General features: G+C 46.6%; 1 protein-coding gene across 3 annotated transcripts in view; it reads right to left on the reverse strand.

Annotated features, from left to right (window-relative positions):
* The window catches only part of LOC138246140 (myosin-16-like), an 838,653-nt gene extending 819,347 nt beyond the window's left edge, over window positions 1-19,306 (reverse strand). Inside the window, exon 1 of one of the 3 annotated variants that reach the window (XM_069200412.1) lies at window positions 19,153-19,306. In XM_069200412.1, coding sequence (XP_069056513.1) covers window positions 19,153-19,236 — 84 coding nt within the window. In that variant the 5' untranslated portion in view covers window positions 19,237-19,306. The remainder of the gene's footprint in view (window positions 1-19,152) is intronic. The other 2 variants (XM_069200413.1, XM_069200414.1) reach the window with 2 other exon arrangements.
* Window positions 19,307-20,310: the final 1,004 nt, after the last annotated feature.

Here is a 20,310-nt window from a genome sequence, read left to right on the forward strand (position 1 = left end):
GCCACCATTTGATGAATCTTCACAAAAATTCCCAAGACAATATGATGATCACTTCAGCTGCAGCTTAGAAAGTTTTGGGGTGATCCGTTCAGCAGGGGACGAGGAAAAGGTGGGTCCCAAAACACGTTTTCCCCCTTCATTTTTACATAGCGATTTTGAGCAACAATAGCACCCAAACTACTGGATGGAATTACACCACATTTGGCAGAAAGATAGTTCTTGGTCCAGAAAGAGCCCTTTTTTGGTGTAAATACATTAAGTAGTTGTCAGTCATCTTGGGTATCAGCTTCAGCCAAGTCCCGGAAAAAAAGAATTAAAAAAACAAAAGGTGCCTGGGTAGGGACACCTACACACACACAGATGACTGCGATGAGCCCCACGGATGGATCTGCAGATCTAGGAAAATGTTTTAAAATTTGCTATTCATGCTTTTTTTTACAAGTTATGTATACCTAAGGCACATGTACATGATCCTCCTTGGATCAGAGAACCTCTACCCTGACCACATCAAGTAAATTGTTCCCCACATTTCAGTTGGGAAAGGGTGGCGGTATGTGGGTATTGGGGGGCCTCTGGGGGCCCCTGCATTGCCCATGCACTTGGCATGGGCAGTGCAAGGGCCCCCATGCACAGCCCATCGTGCATTTCACTGCCCGAATTATGGGCAGTGAAATGTGCGATGGGTGCTGTGGTACCCAAGGCACCACAACATTGCTGCCGTCTCACTTATGAGCCAGCGCCAAAGTTGTGGTAAGTGTTCCGCTCGGCCAGCAGGAAAAAAATCTGTTTTCGCCTGCTGGCCCAGCGGAATACTCCTAATATGGCAGGCAAAAGACCTCCAGGACTGGCAGTCTTTTGCCTGCAGCGGCTTCAGCAGTCCTAGAAAAGGACCGCCAAAGTCGCAATGAGGCCTTTAGCTCTGCAAAGAAGGTCTTCAGGAGAGTACCCAGCCCAAGCCCCAGTAGAGATCTCAAAAAGTTGTTTTAAGCTATCTGCAGCGCACTAGTATTAGAATATCCCAGAGCTCTGCTGTGTAGAGCGCTGCAGCCACTGTTTTCCAGGCATGTAGTTCCAGAATGATACTAATATTCCTTGCTCCAGCCTTATACTTAATCTTCAATATTGCTCCCACCACTTGCTTAAGGACTATGGCTGCCTTCCGAACCTGGCAGTCCCAGCTTAAATTCTCTAAAAAAAACACACCTAAGTAATCAAAGTGCTTAATAACCTCAATTGTTATGTGGTTAATGGCTAGTTTCCGCTGAAGGGGAAGGGCCGCAGGGTCAGCCCCATGGTCTTCATACAACTGATAGTTAATGATTTTTCCTCACAGTATTTAACAAAGCAGGTGAGTAGCCTATGGACCGCGTTCTCAGTGTGTGCCATAAGTACTGCTGTCACGTAGGCTCTCCTTATTCTAATGAGACTACTGGATTTGAGCGGCAGAATCGCCTGCGGTGTGGGAGACTGAGTCTTAACCCACTACAGGTGACACCTGTCGTCCTAATCTGGGTTTTGCTCTGGCTAACTAGCAGTGCCTCATCGCTACCCAAGAGCAGGGTTGATTGGGCAGCCAAGCACATGACACAATTGACTCCTCAGGGAAATCGTGGTCACTCAGATCTTCAGGACTGGCAGTCTTTTGCCTGCAGCGGCTTCAGCAGTCCTAGAAAAGGACCACCAAAGTCGTAATGAGGCCTTTAGCTCTACAAAGAAGGTCTTCAGGAGAGTACCCGGCCCGAGCCCCAGTAGAGTTCTCAAAAAGTTGTTTTAAGCTATCTGCAGCACACTAGTATTAGAATATCCCAGAGCTCTGCTGTGTAGAGCGCTGCAGCCACTGCTTTCCGGGCATGTAGTTCCAGAATGATACTAATATTCCTTGCTCCAGCCTTATACTTAATCTTCAATATTGCCCCCATCACTTGCTTAAGGACTATGGCTGCCTTCCGAACCTGGCAGTCCCAGCTTAAATTCTCTAAAAACCCCACACCTAAGTAATCAAAGTGCTTAATAACCTCAATTGTTATGTGGTTAATGGCTAGTTTCCTCTGAAGGGGAAGAGCCGCAGGGTCAGCCCCATGGTCTTTATACAACTGATAGTTAATGATTTTTCCTCACAGTATTTAACAAAGCAGGTGAGTAGCCTATGGATCGCATTCTCAGTGTGTGCCATAAGTACTGCTGTCACGTAGGCTCTCATTATTCTAATGAGACTACTGGATTTGAGCGGCAGAATCGCCTGCGGTGTGGGAGACTGAGTCTTAACCCACTACAGGTGACACCTGTCGTCCTAATCTGGGTTTTGCTCTGGCTAACTAGCAGTGCCTCATTGCTACCCAAGAGCAGGGTTGATTGGGCAGCCAAGCACATGACACAATTGACTCCTCAGGGAAATCGTGGTCACTCAGATCTCATCCGTTTCTCTCAGTTAGATTAGTCTCACTTGTACAATGACAAACAGAGGCAGTCTATGTTTCAATAAGGCTTTGCTAAAGCACCTGCATCTTAGATAATAAAGTATGTATTGCAATAACCAGGATGATAAAAAATGACAGGATTAAAATTGTGACAAGGAGAGTAAAGCATAGAAATAACGCTACCATATTGTCACTAGAGTCAATAGACTAATTCCTACCTAGGTGCTGTGTTAAGCTCTAGTTCTGCCCTTCACGTTCCCCTGGGAAGACATCATCCCCCATACCTGAGCAAAGGCCTGAAGTCTGCATAGGCAGCTGTAGCAAAGCGTTCAGCAATCAGCATACAGTTGTGATCATCTGGGTGGAATCTCCCTCTAACACGTATGGGACAGGGAAGTGTTTTTATAATAAAACAATTGATGTTCTGAGAAAATGTCCTACATAAGGATGTGTATGTTTCTATGAATACCAGAGACAAAAGGTTTACCACGTTTACTGGCAACCTATCTTTCTGTAGCCTTGAGAGAAGCACAGAGTGAAGGAAATGCCTTGTTTAAGAACACAGTGCTGGCCTAGGCAAAGAACAGCTAGATAGAGAGAAATAAAACAGGACCGCAAATGTGGCTATTGTTAAAATAATAAAAAAGCTGAATAAAATATATCTAGGTGAAAGTGCACAGCGGCAGGCATAGTGTGCTAAAATAACGTGCATGGAGCTATAAATAAAAAGGCTACACAACACTGCGTCATCTGCAAAGAGTAATATTGGGACCCTCCTACCAGCAACAACAGGGACATATAGCTGATCCACTATAAGACAGTCAACTACATCATTCAGAAAAGGCTGAAGAGTTCGGGGGCCAGGACGCAGCCTTGCCAAACACCCTTTTGTATCTGAAAAGGGTCTGTGCACTGCCCACCCATCCCATATCTCACTCTGGCTGTATTGTCCGTGTCCAGTGCCTCTAAGGATTTCAGTAGGAAGGCATCGACCCCTAGGTCCATCAGTGACCTCCATAATGTGCCCCTGTCCACTGAATCGAAGGCAGCTTTCAAATCTATGAAGACCAAATACGATGAAGACCTCCTGACTACTGTGAATTTATGTGAAATCAAGTAGAGGCGGGTGACCTGGTCAATAGTTCCCACCCAAGGACGAAGGCCAGCTTGTGCTTCAGTTATCACACCCTGGGCATCAGCCCACCCCAAGGCAGTTAAGTAGGATTTTCCCTAAAACCTTCCAGGCTCCATCTAGTAAGGAGATTGGCCAGTAGTTAGCGGGACTGCCTCATGCGATCATGTCCCGGGGCCTTATTCCTATTCATTGCTCCCAGCGCTCTAAGTATTTCTGGGATTAGAATTCCCATTTCACTAATGTTGGTAAAAAGGGCATCTCGCCTCTTCCTAGGAACCAAGGGATCAGCCGCAACAGTACTGTACAAGGTACTAAAATGATGAACCCAGGCATTTGGGGCTATGTAGGTTGCTACAACATTTGCTGCCCCTCCCGACTCTAGCTACCAGTTCCAGGATTTTTTTTGGTGTTATGGTCAGTTATGGTTGCTCTGAGTTCAACCCACAGTGCATTTTGATACAGTTGTTTCTTGGTTGCCAGTAGGCACTTATAATCTATTCTATATTCTATACATTTCTTTTCACTAGCAAAGCTATCATGGCACCATGTTCGGGCAGGTGAAACATCTCTTTTTGCCTTTGGACACTCCATGTCAAACCACCCTTCACATCCTGACTGCCCTTTTCTGGTGGTACCATCTAGTTTAGGTGATGCTGGTTTAGACCACAGGGCCCTCAACTCTGCTATCCTCACATCATAAGCAGCTAGTATCAAAGGGTTGTCATTGGCCAAAGCGTCAATGATATGTTGTCCATTGTTAGCTATTATAGATTCAAAATGCGGGAGTCCCTGACGATACTTCTCCCAATCCCACCGTATTCTTCTTCTACAGTTGGACGGGACAATCTCCCTCTCATATAACCCCACAACCCACCCTGATGTGTTTTCTAGCCTCAGATCGTCCGTCCTCATAGTGAGGACAAGTGGGTTATAATCACTTTCCACTCTGCTAACCACGGCCATATCTAGGATAGATGTCCATTGTTAGACCTGACATGCCTTAGGGTGGTCACCCCTAACTTTTTGCCTGCCTCCCTCCACTTTTTGGACCCTGTTTAGCTGGCTTTTAGACTCTGCACACTTTACCACTGCTAACCAGTGCTAAAGTGCATATGCTCTCTCCCTTTTTAAACAATGGTAAATGGTAACCTTGGATCCTACCTAATTGGACTATTTAATTTACTTATAAGTCCCTAGTAATGTGCACTATATGTGCCCAGGGCCTGTAGATTAAATGCTACTAGTGGGCCTGCAGCACTGGTTGTGCCACCCACTTAAGTAGCCCCTTTTACCTTGTCCCAGGCCTGCCATTGCAAGGCCTGTGTGTGCAGTTTCACTGTCACCCCGAATTGGCATTTAAAAGTACTTGCCAAGCCTAAACCTCCCCTTTCTCCACATGTAAGTCACCCCTAATGTGTGCCCTAGGTAACCCCTAGAGCAGGGTGCTGTGTGGGTGAAAGGCAGGGCATGTACCTGTGTAGTTTACATGCCCTGGTAGTGTAAAACTCCTAAATTTGTTTTTGCACTACTGTGAGGCCTGCTCCCTTCATAGGCTAACATTGGGGCTGCCCTCATACAGTATTGAAGTGGTAGCTGCTGATCTGAAAGGAGAAGGAAGGTCATATTTAGTATGGCCAGAATGGTAATACCAAACCCGGCTGACTGGTGAAGTTGGATTTGATATTACTATTCTAGAAATGCCACTTTTAGAAAGTGAGCATTTATTTGCACTTAAATCTTTCTGTACCATACAATCCACGTCTGGCAGGGCTTGGTTGACAGCTCCTTGTGCATTCACTCAGACACACCCCAAACACAGGGTACTCAGCCTCACTTGCATACATCTGCATTTTGAATGGGTCTTCCTGGGCTGGGAGGGTGGAGGGCCTGCTCTCACACAAAGGACTGCCACACCCCCTACTGGGACCCTGGCAGACAGGATTGAACTGAAAGGGGACCTGGTGCACTTCTTAGCCACTCTTTGAAGTCTCCCCCACTTCAAAGACACATTTGGGTATAAAACAGGGCCTCTGCCCTACCTCATCAGAAACTTGCTGGAGAAGAAACCTGAACCAGAACCTGCATCCTGCCAAGAAGATCTGCATGGCTGCTCAAAGGACTCACCTGACTGCTTTCTACAAAGGACTGCTGCCTTGCTGTTGGCCTGCTGCCTTTCTGAACTCTTGTCTGGCTGCAAAAGTGCTCTCCAAGGTCTTGGATAGAGCTTGCCTCCTGTTCCCTGAAGTCTCAGGACCAAAAAGACTTCTCTTTTTCATTTGGACTCTTCGTGCGCCAAAAATTTCGACGCAGAGCTTGTTCCGCGGCGAGAAAAACGCCGCACACCGACGCTGATCGACATGACGCCTTCGGGGCGACCGGAACTTCGACGCATGGCCTCGCAAGGACAACGCCGCCCGACTTCCAGAGGGGAAATCGACGCGACGCCTGCCGTGAGAGCGAAACTTAGATGCACATCCCCGCGGAACGACGCGCAGCTGGAAAACAAGCAGGAGAAACCACACACAGACCCAGGACATCTGGTAATCCCCATGACCCACAGAAAGAGACTGTCCGCGCGCCGGAAAATGACGCACGACTTCCCCACATGAAAAATAACGACGCAAGTCCGTGTGTCCTGGGGAGAAATCGACGCACACACCATTTTTCCACGTATCTCTTCTTCTGCGGCCCTTTGCGGAGATTTTCCACTCCAAACCAGGTACTTTGTGTTTGAAAGAGACTTTGTTTGCTTTTTAAAGACTTAAGACACTTTATATCACTTTCCAGTGATATATTTACAATTTCACATTGCATCCTTCTTCGTTTTGACCTGCAATTATCCTGATAAATATTATATATTTTTCTAAACCCTGTGTGGTGTATTTTTGTGGTGCTATATTGTGGTATTGTATGATTTATTGCACAAATACTTTACACATTGCCTTCTAAGTTAAGCCTGACTGCTCGTGCCAAGCTACCAGAGGGTGGCACAGGCTCATTTTGGATTGTGTGTGACTTACCCTGACTAGAGTGAGGGTTCTTGCTTGGACAGAGGGTAACCTGACTGCCAACCAAAAACCCCATTTCTAACATTGGTGATCAGCGGTGAGGATAGGACTTGTATTTGTGCAGTGACATACAGTAGCTAAGTATTTCACTACCTACCCACAGTTGAAAGTCAACTTGATTTTTATCTCTTTTTTGCAAATTCGTTTTTCCTGACAATTTTCAAAAACTAAATCCTCACTCAACATGTCTCTGACTGTGTCCCAAATAGGAGACTTTGACCTAGTCCTGTTGGATACATATACGGTCAAACAGCTAAGAGGGTTCAGCAGGGCAATGAGGGTACCCACCCAAGGGGCCTCCAAAAAGGAGGACTTTCAAGTGGCGCTGAGGGCCTGGGCAGAAGGCCATTTAGAGGAGGGTGATGAGGAAGAGGAGCCAGAAAATGGCCCCTCAGAGGATTTGTTGCTATCAGTGGAAGATGTTACCACTGCAATTGTGCCCCCTTCCAGACCAGGGAGCAGTGTCTCTGTGCAAAGCCTGACCACAGAGGAAAGAAGAGAGGAAAGGGAGTTCCAATTGCAAATGCCAAAACTGAAAATTGAGGCTCAACAGGAGGAAAGAAGGGCAGAGAGAGAAGCCAAACAAGCTGAGGCTGAGAGAGAAGCCAAACAAGCTGAAGCTGAAAGAGCAGCCAAACAGGTGGAAGCTGAAAGAGCTTTGGTTGAAAAGAAACTATTGTTGGCTCATGAACTGAGGGCCAGATGTATCAAATGATTTTGCACTCGCAAACTGCGAAATCGGCCGTTTGCGAGTGCAAAATCGTGGTCTGCAATGCATCAAAGGCATTCGCTGACGACAAAATGAAAATTGCAAAAATTGCGATTTTCTGCGTTGTGAACTGGATTTTGCGAATCGCAATTTGCGATTCGCAAAATCCAGGTCGCAAGGCAATTCTGCAAAAAATTGCAAATTGCGATTATTCGCAGAATGGTATTTTGCACATGCAAAATACCATTGTCTGCAACCAGGTGGTAACCTGGTGCAAAATTTAAAAATGCAGTAAAACTGCATTTTAAAATTTTATATGTAAAGCACACATGCCCTTTTGGCATGTGTGTACTTTACATGGAAAAAAATAATAATTGGGGTGCAGGAGAGGGGGCCTTAGGCCCCCAGCACCCTGGCCTTTTGCATTTACCAAATTGCGATTTCTGTTTCAGAAATCGCAATTTAGGAAATGCAAAAAATTCGCAGCTATGGGCCAACAGGCCCATAGCTGCGAATGGGGCCAGTATCGCAATTTGCGATTCGGTAATTGCATTTGCGATTTTTAAGAAATCGCAATTACCGAATCGCAAATGTGACACATGGCCCTTTGCGAGTCGGTAATTGCGATTTCTTAAAAATCGCAATTACCGAATCGCAATGGGCCAGATTCATACACCTGGCCCTGATTCTCAAGGAGCTGGAGATCAAGGCGAGACAGTCTGAATCCAGCAATAATGGTGGCAGCATACAGACAGGACCTACTGGAGAAAAGAAGGTTCGTATACCCAAAAATGTGGTGCCCAGTTTTGTGGTGGGAGATGACATAGATAAATGGTTAGCTGCTTATGAAGTTGCACTAAGGGCTCATGAGGTTCCTGAAGGGCAATGGGGGGTAGCTATGTAGGGTTATGTGCCGCCATAGGGAGGGAAACACTTCTCACATTGGATCAACCAGATCAAAACACATACCCACTTCAGAAAGCCACTTTACTTGCCAAGTTTGGGCTGACCCCTGGGGGATACCGTCAGAGGTTCAGGGACAGTACCAAACAAACCACACAAACATGGGTAGATTTATTTGACTTTTCCAGTAAGGCACTGAATGGATGGGTGCGGGGCAACAAAGTAGATAATTATAAGGGGTTATATGACTTGATTCTGAGAGAGCATTTACTCAATGTTACATATACAGAGTTGCTCCAGCACTTGGTAGATAGTAATCTGACTGATCCCAGGAAGCTTGCTGAGGAGGCGGACCTCTGGGTTAGCACCAGAGTGTCCAAAAAGGTATCTGGGGGGGACACCCACAATGGTGGTCAGGGTTCCCAACAGAAGAAAGAGGGGGGAGATAAACTTACAGATAAGGAACTCTCAAAAGGCCCCCTAAGGAATTCCCAGGGAGGAGGTGGCAACTATTCCTCTTACAGATTTGGGAAAAAGCCAGGGACATATGATAGGTCAGGGAAATCCAACTCCAAATGTATGGAGTGTTACCAGTATGGTCACTATAAAGGCTACCCCCAGTGCTCCAAGAGGGCACCGTCCACTACCGGACAGACACCCGGGTTGACTAGTGTAGCGCTTGGGGGGGAGATGGACCCAGATAGCTTTGGGGAGCAGGTAGAGATTTCCCTAGTGTCCCTGGGAGAAAGAGAAATGGTGCCCAAAGCCCATATGCCCCTAAATACTTCCAAGTACAGGCAGTGGGTCACCATTGATGGGCAGAAGGTGGAGGCTCTGCGTGACACAGGAGCCAGTATGACTACTATCCAGAGTCAGCTGGTGTCAACACAGCAGATAGTCCCTAATACATTCCACCAGGTCATAGTCGCTGACAATCGTGAGAGTCACCTACCAGTGGCTCTGGTTCCCTTTGAGTGGGGGGGTCTCTGGTACGCTGAAAGTAGCTGTGAGTCCTGCCATGCCTGTAGATTGTCTGTTAGGCAATGATCTTGAGCATACTGCTTGGAAAGAAGTAGAGCTCAGATCTCACCTGGAGATGTTAGGGTTACCTGAGTGGGTCTGCATGACCACACGGTCCATGGCTACCCGGGAAGGGAGTCAAGGGCGTCTGGAGCCAAGAAAGGTGGCCCAGACAGCTGCCAAAAGGGAGGGCCAGGGGCGCGGGAAACCCGCCTCCAATGTTCCCACAGTGGTAGACGAGGCCCCTGAGGAGGAGGAGGCCCCTGAGCCAACTGGGGAGGACATAGCTGACCTGGGTAACCTACCTGAACTTGCTGGCTGGCAAGTAGAGGGGGGCCAACCAGGGAAGCATTCTGCAAGGCACAGAAAGAATGCCCCACTCTTGAGGGTCTGAGGAAGCAGACCACAGCCCACGCAGCAGGTGACGCCTCTGGCGCTCACCATATTTACTGGGAGAATTATCTCCTTTACAGTGAGCGTAGGATTCCAGGTCCTGGGGCACCCCGTGTGCTGTGGTCCCCCAGTGTTACCGGAAATTTCTACTAGGCCTGGCTCACGACATTCCCCTGGCAGGACACCTGGGCCAAGACAAGACCTTTGACAGGCTTGACACCCACTTTCACTGGCCCAGAATGAGGAAAGCCTCAGATAACTTCTGCAGAGCTTGCCCCACCTGCCAGGCTAGTGGGAAGACAGGGAAACGGCTTAAAGCTCCCCTGCTCCCACTCCCAGTCGTTGGCTCCCCCTTTGAAAGGGTGGGCATCGACATTGTTGGTCCCTTGGACCCCAAAACTACCTTGGGCAACAGGTTTATCCTGGTTTTAGTGGACCATGCCACCCGCTATCCAGAGGCAATCCCTCTGAGAACAGTGACTGCACCAGTGGTGACCAGAGCCCTGTTGGGAATAGTTACCCTTGTGGGATTCCCTAAGGAGGTTGTGTCTGACAGGGGCACAAACTTCATGTCTGCTTACATGAAGACCATGTGGGATGAGTGTGGGGTGACCTACCGGTTTACCACCCCTTATCATCCTCAATCCAATGGGCTTGTTGAGAGATTCAACTAGAGCCTGAAAGGCATGATTGGTGGCCTGAATAAGGCCATGAGGCGTAAGTGGGACGTCCTCTTACCCTGCCTGTTGTTTGCTTATAGAGAAGTGCCCCAGAAAGGGGTGGGGTTCAGCCCCTTTGAGCTTCTCTAAGGTCACCCTGTCAGGAGACCCCTAAGCATTGTTGAGGAGGGCTGGGAGAAAGCTCCCCAGGCACCTCCCCAGGATGTGGTCAGCTACATGCTTGCCTTCCGCAAACAAACCCAACGCTTCTGGAAGCAGGCCCAGAGTAACCTCGAGGCCAGTCAAGAGGTGATGAAGGAGTGGTATGACCAGAAGGCCACTCTAGTTGAGTTCTCACCTGGAGACAAAGTTTGGGTGATGGAGCCAGTAGAGCCCAGGGCTCTCCAGGACCGCTGGACTGGCCCCTTTGAGATCAAGGAGCGTAAAGGGGAGGCCACTTACCTAGTGGACCTCAAGACGCCTAGACACCCCCTAAGGTTCCTCCATCACAACCGGCTCAAACCTCACTTTGAGAGGTCTGAGGTCAGTATGCTCCTGGTCACAGATGAGGGCATGGAAGAGGAGAGTGAACCTCTCCCCGACCTCCTCGCTGTCAAAGAAGGGGATGGGTCAGTGGGGGGTGTCATTCTCTCTGACTCCCTGACTCTAACCCAGAGAGCGGACTGCTATGAGCTGTTAGAGCAGTTCTCCCCCCTGTTCTCCCTTACTCCTGGACTAACCCACCTCTGTGTGCATGACATTGACACAGGTGACAGTCCCCCTTTAAAGAACAAAATATACAGTTTGTCGGATAAGGTGAAGGCCAGCATCAAGGAGGAGGTCTCCAAGATGTTGACTTTGGGGGTTATTGAGAAATCCAGTAGTCCCTGGGCCAGCCCTGTGGTATTGGTTCCTAAGGCTACTCCCCCAGGTGCGAAGCCAGAACTCCGGTTCTGTGTGGACTACTGGGGTCTCAATTCAGTCACCCGGACTGATGCTCACCCCATCCCCCGAGCTGATGAGCTCGTTGACAGGCTAGGTGCTGCCAAGTTCCTGAGTACGTTCCACCTTCCTTCCGGGTACTGGCAGATTGGCCTGACTGAGGGGGCTAAAGAAAGATCCGCTTTTTCCACCCCTGATGGCCATTACCAATTCCGGGTGATGCCATTTGGGCTGAAAAATGCCCCCGCTACCTTACAACGGTTGGTTAATGGGGTCCTAGCTGGTAAAGATGCCTTCTGTGCAGCTTACCTGGACGACATAGCTGTCTACAGTTCCAGCTGGGAGGAACACCTGCTCCACCTCAAGGAGGTGCTTCAGGCTCTGCAACAGGCAGGCCTGACTATCAAGGCTAGTAAGTGCCAGATTGGGCAGGGTTCCGTGGTGTACTTGGGACACCTAGTAGGTGGTGGCAAGGTGCAGCCACTCCAGGCCAAGATTGAAACTGTCAAGGCCTGGCAATCACCTAGAACACAGACTGAGGTGAGAGCCTTTTTGGGCCTCACTGGATACTACCGCAGGTTTGTCAAGGGCTATGGTACCATTGTGTCAGCCTTGACAGAACTCACTTCCAAGAAACAACCCAGGTTGGTGAATTGGACACAGGCCTGTCAGAAAGCCTTTGATTCTCTGAAGGAAGCCATGTGCACGGCCCCCGTGCTCAAGGCCCCTGACTACTCCTAGGAATTTATTGTGCAGACAGATGCTTAAGAGCATGGCAAAGGGGCTGTTCTAGCACACCTGAATGAGGAGGGCTCAGACCAACCAGTAGTCTTTATTAGCAGAAGGCTATTACCACAGGAACAAAGGTGGAGTGCTATTGAGAGAGAAGCATTTGCTGTGGTCTGGGCACTGAAGAAGCTAAGACCCTACCTGTTTGGGACTCACTTCCAGGTTCAGACAGACCACAGGCCCCTCAGATGGCTCATGCAGATGAGGGGTGAGAATCCAAAACTCTTGAGATGGTCCATTTCCCTACAGGGGATGGACTTTAAGGTGGAGCATCGCCCAGGGGTTGACCACGCCAATGCTGATGGTCTCTCCAGATACTTCCGCCTTAGCGATGAGAGCTCCCAGGAGATCGGGTAGCTCTCCCCACTTTCAGCTGGGGGTGGGACACATGTTAGACCTGACATGCCTTAGGGTGGTCACCCCTAACTTTTTGCCTGCCTCCCTCCACTTTTTGGACCCTGTTTTGCTGGCTTTTAGACTCTGCGCACTTTACCACTGCTAACCATTGCTAAAGTGCATATGCTCTCTCCCTTTATAAAACATGGTAACCTGGGATCTTACCTAATTGGACTATTTAATTTACTTATAAGTCCCTAGTAATGTGCACTATATGTGCCCAGGGCCTGTAGATTAAATGTTACTAGTGGGCCTGCAGCACTGGTTGTGCCACCCACTTAAGTAGCCCCTTTTACCTTGTCCCAGGCCTGCCATTGCAAGGCCTGTGTGTGCAGTTTCACTGTCACCCCGAATTGGCATTTAAAAGTACTTGCCAAGCCTAAACCTCCCCTTTCTCCACATGTAAGTCACCTCTAATGTGCACCCTAGGTAACCCCTAGAGCAGGGTGCTGTGTGGGTTAAAGGCAGGGCATGTACCTGTGTAGTTTACATGCCCTGGTAGTGTAAAACTCCTAAATTCGTTTTTGCACTACAGTGAGTCCTGCTCCCTTCATAGGCTAACATTGGGGCTGCCCTCACACAGTATTGAAGTGGTAGCTGCTGATCTGAAAGGAGTAGGAAGGACATATTTAGTATGGCCAGAATGGTAATACCAAACCCGGCTGACTGGTGAAGTTGGATTTGATATTACTATTCTAGAAATGCCACTTTTAGAAAGTGAGCATTTATTTGCACTTCAATCTTTCTGTACCTTACAATCCACGTCTGGCTTGGTTGACAGCTCCTTGTGCATTCCTCAGACACACCCCAAACACAGGGTACTCCGCCTCACTTGCATACATCTGCATTTTGAATGGGTCTTCCTGGGCTGGGAGGGTGGAGGGCCTGCTCTCACACAAAGGACTTCCACACCCCCATCCTGGGAGACAGGATTGAACTGAAAGGGGACCTGGTACACTTCTTAGCCACTCTTTGAAGTCTCCCCCACTTCAAAGGCACATTTGGGTATAAAACAGGGCCTCTGCCCTACCTCATCAGACACTTGCTGGAGAAGAAACCTGAACCAGAACCTGCATCCTGCCAAGAAGAACTGCCTGGCTGCTCAAAGGACTCACCTGACTGCTTTCTACAAAGGACTGCTGTCTTGCTGTTGGCCTATTGCCTTGCTGAACTCTTGTCTGGCTGCAAAAGTGCTCTCCAAGGGCTTGGATAGAGCTTGCCTCCTGTTCCCTGAAGTCTCAGGACCAAAAAGACTTCTCTTTTTCATTTGGACTCTTCGTGCGCCGACAATTTCGACGCACAGCTTGTTCCACGGCGAGAAAAACGCCATACACCAACGCTGATTGACGCGACGACTTCGGGGCGACCGGAACTTCGACGCACGGCCTCGCAAGGACAACGCCGCCCGACTTCCAGAGGGGAAATCGACGCCTGCCGTGAGAGCAAAACTTCGACGCACAGCCCTGCGAAACGACGCGCAGCCAGAAAACAAGCAGGAGAATCCACGCACAGACCCGGGACATCTGGTAATCCCCGCGACCCACAGAAAGAGACTGTCTGCGCGCCGGAAAATGACGCATGACTTCCCCGCGTGAAAAATAACGACGCAAGTCCGTGTGTGCTGGGGAGAAATCGACGCGTACACCATTTTCCCACGTATCTCTTCTTCTGCGGCCCTTTGCGGAGATTTTCCACTCCAAACCAGGTACTTTGTGCTTGAAAGAGACTTTGTTTGCTTTTTAAAGACTTAAGACGCTTTATATCACTTTCCAGTGAGATATCTACAATTTCACATTGCATCCTTATTCGTTTTGACCTGCAATTATCCTGCTAAATATTATATATTTTTCTAAACCCTGTGTGGTGTATCTTTGTGGTGCTATATTGTGGTGTTGTATGATTTATTGCAGAAATACTTTACACATTGCCTTCTAAGTTAAGCCTGACTGCTCGTGCCAAGCTACCAGAGGGTGGGCACAGGCTAATTTTGGATTGTGTGTGAATTACCCTGACTAGAGTGAGGGTTCTTGCTTGGACAGAGGGTAACCTGACTGGCAACCAAAAACCCATTTCTAACATCCATGCTTCCACATTGACAATCACATAATCAATGACCGAGGAGGATCTACCATTATTGAAAGTTGCCTTAGCAGCACCATCCGACTTAGATCGCCCATTAAGGAAGCACAGACCATTATTCAGTGAAAGATCAGTAAAGGCCTCACCTTTTTTTGTAAACTTAAAACAACTCATAGCTGTCTCAGATCTTCCAACAAGATTTTGTTGCTGTTGATGGTATCACAGACTGATGTGTTGAAGTCACCACACATCAGCATCACACTCCTACCTCCTTCATAACCCTGTGTTGTTTTACCAACTACCATGCCTCTTTTGACTTTTCCAATGTATACAGAGCACTCTTTCCAGAGTGCCTGGACCCCCGGTTGCCACCCTGGTGGAAATTATACAATGAAGATATCAGTCACCACCCCTTTATCTTTTCCTGACCTAAGTCTCACATGCTAAATGTTGGTGGAAGCCGTCAGGAACAGCACATCTACTTGCTCTACATTGTAATTTAACCTGCATGACACCCATATTGAAATACCCCCTGAGGTGGCGAAGGAGCACACGGAGTGGGGCAAGCCACACCACAACCTAGTCTGGCCACTTTCACACCTCTCTGGCTCAACCCTAGGGCCCTGGCTCTAATGCCTCAGCCATGCACACCACACTGCACCAGCCCTGACCTGCTGCGCTGGCCGTCTTCTATCTCAAAGTCTCAACGTCACAATATCACAGGGTCTCTTTACATCCTCAATGCAAAATCCTCATAGGACAATCGGCGTTAGGCCGTCCAATCTGCAAATCAACCCCTCGCTGGTGACAGGCCTGATGACAGAGTTGTCGTGCAGGGATTCAGCATCCCTTTAACAGCCGCTTTTATCCTTATGTTCTTTTTCTTCTATCTTTATTTACTTCTTTATTTAAAGTGCAAGAGTGCAGGGGGAGCGCAGGCAGATGGAGTGCAGGGGGGAGACTAAGAACTGTAGCCAGAGTTAATACTGTGCAGGTACAGGCAGGTTCGGATATTTCAAGCAACAACAGCCCACAAGAATGGGGACCGTTTTCCTCCCCCTCCTCCCCTCCTTCTCCTGACCTTCTTTCCACCCTGGTAGCCATCAGTGGAGGGGGGAATGCTGCAATCCTGTGGAAGCCGTGGACCCAAGATCTCTCCCGGCTGCTCTGGGCCTCTCCTGGGCTCACGGATTGTTTAAGGGCCAGGTTTGGCAGGATTTGGCAGCTTCTGCAGCTCAAAGGGCTCGAATGGAGATTTGGGCGCCGTTCCCACTCCTGTTCCCATTACAACTGCTCTCCACGTCCATCTAGCAGCCGTTCACTGGCCACACTCACCTTGCCCCGACCCGCGGGCCCGACCGCAGCTCTGCACACCGCATCCCTGGCTGCACTCACAGCGCTCACGCTCACAGTACGCATCAGCACATCTCGTCAGCACGCTCTCCGTCGACCAAAAAACTCCTCTCTGTCAACCAAAAAACTATACTTACAGTTGATTTATGTCCCTCCATAACTTTACAATCAACATATTTGGACAACAATATTTGTCAAATCATGATTTGGAGTTGATATTCAGGCACCATACCTTACCTCACATATGTACTGTTTAAAACGTCACCATTGAAGTAGGGAGCAGTTTTTCCACACTTTTCAAAACTTAAAACAGTTGAAGAGTTTATGATCTCATAACTTTGCTTATTTTATGTTACCTCATATATTTTGAAGAGTGCACTAAAAGGGATACATGAAACAACATCAGAAGCATTGGCAGATAGTAATTCAATAGATGGGTGTTCAATTTTTTCTGAAGATCAAGATAAGGGGGGTAGATTTCCGAAAGAAGGGTAAGAAGCTCCTAAGATTGGAGGACAAAAAAGAGTCAGGATATATTTTGTGCTTTTGGACGAGAATGTTATTGCAAAAACATTTTTATATGGTAATTATTCCTCAGAAGTGTTTTTTAAGTTTTGCACACATGTCTCCTTTTACATATGTATTAATTCAACAGTTTTTAAATACTTTTAAAACTTTGTGATTTCCGGGAAAATATTCTTGTGTATGAAGGTACCTTGAGGTTCAAAGTGAAATACCTTTGCACTTTTACACATCCTTTGGAATAGAATGTGTATATCAGATAAGATGTTAAACTAGCTTTCACCTGTTCTTATATCCATTTCAGCGATATTTTGTGAGGTAGTATTATCCACATACTAATGTTGCCCATTGTGATCCAATTGGGTTACTTCCTGTAATGTTACTGAATCAAATGGTGAATAATACCATTTCCAGTACCCCTATAGTTTATGTATTATGATAAAGTGGTACCACAGATCTATAGTCAAAACTTGCTATAGGATTTTTGTTGCTCTCACATTTTGGCCTGTTACCCTGCTGGCATGATCACAATCATTGACATAGAAAGATAATAGCATTCCCTGCTGCAGACTCCATTAGTGGGGCACAAGCTCCTCAACTATATAAAAGAGGCAAATAGCGATATATAAAAGAATCACAGATGGGCTGAGGTTGACATCAGCAGGTTCTTCACTAATACCCGGGTGCTGAGTGGTTAGTGAGCTAGGATACTGATGGATTGTAGCAATAGGCTTCCTGGAAGGCTTCATGGTAGCAGTTTAGCAGCCACGATCTAGACAAGGTAGCCTCCAGTCTGTCATTGTGGGGAGCAAAAGCCCTTCCTAATGTGCAATACCATGGGGCTCTCCTTTAATCCTCAATATATACAGAGGATGGAGACAGAAGGAGCACATGAGGTAGTACCTAGGCTTATGGAAGCGGTATGTTTGGATATTGGGATATTACATTGGTTTACAATTTAAGCATAATGTAGATTACGTCAATGAGAACAGAATACCACCTAACACATACTAAATCACAATTACATTAAATACTTCCAGGAAATCGCATACATTTGTCCACTCAATATTGTCAACGTTTTGGTCCTTTGCTTATTTGGATCAAAATCAAAACACTTCATCTCTATTATTTCACTGATTGCGTGTTAAAATGGGTGTTATTAAGTAAGTACTACCAATATGTGCAATAATTTGGATAAAATAACAAAAATGTGCATATCAAGTAATGCTCTCAGAGATATGTCTTGTGAATATGTGACCTTCATAAAGAGAAATCTTGCCTCACCATTCTTCAAAGTGACTTATTTTCAGTTGCTGGACACCCCCTTAAACTAGCTGGCTGCCTAGTTATCTTTTACTCTGGATAGATTCTAAAGAACAAGATGTGGGACATGTTCTACTCTATATCACTTTGTGGTATCTTCATTGAGCCTATTTTGCTATTGGTATAACGTGATATGTTAAGCTTGACCCAGAAAGGTCTTCTCAAGATTTCCAACTCTGCCGTTTCTCTTATAATTAGGATTCAGACTTCTGTATTTGCAATATATTGGCATTAGACAATTGTAACTAGAGGCCCTGGCAATATTCCACAATTTACACCTGTTTGTGGAGTGTGCCATTTTGTGCATTATACTGTGAGGTGCACAGTCGCAGAATATCTAAATGTAGCCCATGGCAAACTATTGAAAAGCATGAGGCTCGTTCATCATTCTCTCAATGTGTGTCCCTCGCTCATCATGAGGTTTTCATTTGGGAAACTCCTTTACCCAGCAGGCAGAACCACAACCTGCCTTTACCACACAGTCATTACCTCGACTACAGCATTACCACGCATTTCTTTACCACGCAAGACATTACAAGCTATATGTTTGAATTTCGGTGGGGTAACCTCAGCTCCCCTCTTTCTATAATACAATGCCGTGAAGTTGAAGAATAGTAACAATGTATATAATACAGTGCTGAGAAACTGCAACGTTAGCAACAAATGTTATATAGACATCTGTAATTCCAGTCCATATTACAGTATACACACTATGTAGATTTATTTATCGAAATTTCTATATGTACACTACTGCACAACATCATAAAACACCAATGTAACAGATGGGCTGGGCCTAAGGCAATGTATCAGCGCATTAACCCTGTGCCCACCTATCAACGTATCATGTACACATCGCAGGGTTTTGAACATGGTCATTGGTGATTGAGCCAGGATCCCTATTATGTATAATAAAGTGCGTTTACCGAGTCTGCCGAAGGTTCACTTGTGGACACTCCACCTTACAGTGGTATATTGTACCGTTTAAATATTACCTTGACAACTCCAGGAATCACTTAAGTACTGCTGAACAATGTTATGACCTACCATGCAATTCACTCGTTCATAGTTCTATAGAAACATGCAATCATACAACCGTAAGTGAAATTCTAAAGACAGAGTCAACATGAAACCTTCAAAAGGAAACAATGAAGGAACAGCACGAATATATTAAAAAAAGTATGCCATTGTATGCTGACTTATTAATTTTACAATTTGTAGATGCCTTGCTAAATGGAAAACATTCCTAAATCTAATGTCATACATACAAATAATGAATAACTGAAAATCCACTCGAAGAAATAATTAGCACCACGTTCACTCCTTAAATTAACCCCGGATGTAAAATTTATTTTTGATGTATGAGTTTAAACGCAGAAGGCCGACACAATATTTTAACGACAGCAAACACCAATGCAACAGCAACACAAGCAAAGTGATTTCTTACATGGGCAAGAGGCTTGACGAGGACACTGGTGGCTGGGAGACACTGGTGGAAGTCAGTCTGGATCACACACACTCTTTTCTCCATACTCCCAGAGGCTCACACCTGATTTTGCAACATGAGTGCAGTGCGGATTGACCCTACTGAAAACCACAAGAGCAGAGGGGAGGACTCCGCAACATGAAGTTCACAGAAAAAAAAAACCTGAGCCAAGCCTTTCATGTGAGTCACAGTGGGAGCTCAACTTTCTGCTTACTTAACTCTTCCTGTCTCGAACACAAAGGTAAAACGTGTGCGCCTCTCTCTCCGGCTCTGTAAGATATGGTACTGCAGCAAATCAGAGGCAACAGGGCAAGTGCACCACTGTATTGGGGGATTTCTATCGAATACTAACATAGTTCTGAAGATTATGTAAACAATATTCGGTGTCAACTAATGATGACAAAACATGCAAAGGTATAAAAAATATCGACTATGGAAAATTCCTAAACACGAGATGCGTGTGAGCGACAGTTACGATTGTGCCCAGGATTTTCAGTAGGTTGAAAAAACTCGGGGGTGGTGTGGGAGTCTATCAAAGGAACGTGGCCGATGTAATTAGGGCGTGGCTTAAAACAGGTATGTTACAAATCTCTGCTTAGCATAGTGTGCTGCCCGACTGGTATTGTGCTGCTTCTTTCTGTGGTTGCATCCAGAAATACACTACAACAAGTAACTTTACACCTACAGCAAGCCAAGACGTTTGGTTTTGTCAATGGTTATTACTTGCATGAGATAAATAAATAAGCAACAACAATGACATCTCTGTATAAAATATATTAAATGATTCAGTTCTGAAATGATGAGACTGTGAAAAAAACGGTAACAAGTTGTATTGAAGATACATCAAGGGCAGTGAAGGGTGGTACTACTGGCGAGTTAAGATTTTTTTTTTTTACCCTGAGGGTGAGGACAAAAATAGAGAGTCCGATAGGGACCGTCTCAGCACCTGCTTTTTAGAAATAGCCACTTAAAGCCCTGACTGTGCCCGAATTTCTTAAACGAATTCCCTGTCAAATGTTTTCTAAAGATGGTGTAGTGGAACAAGCGACTGAGTATGAAAGGATTGTCTTTCCGAATTATGTGTTACACTATTTAGAGAGCTATAGAGATTCTGTTCCC

This window comes from Pleurodeles waltl, chromosome 7, assembly GCF_031143425.1.
Source record: "Pleurodeles waltl isolate 20211129_DDA chromosome 7, aPleWal1.hap1.20221129, whole genome shotgun sequence".
Taxonomy (NCBI): domain Eukaryota; kingdom Metazoa; phylum Chordata; class Amphibia; order Caudata; family Salamandridae; genus Pleurodeles; species Pleurodeles waltl.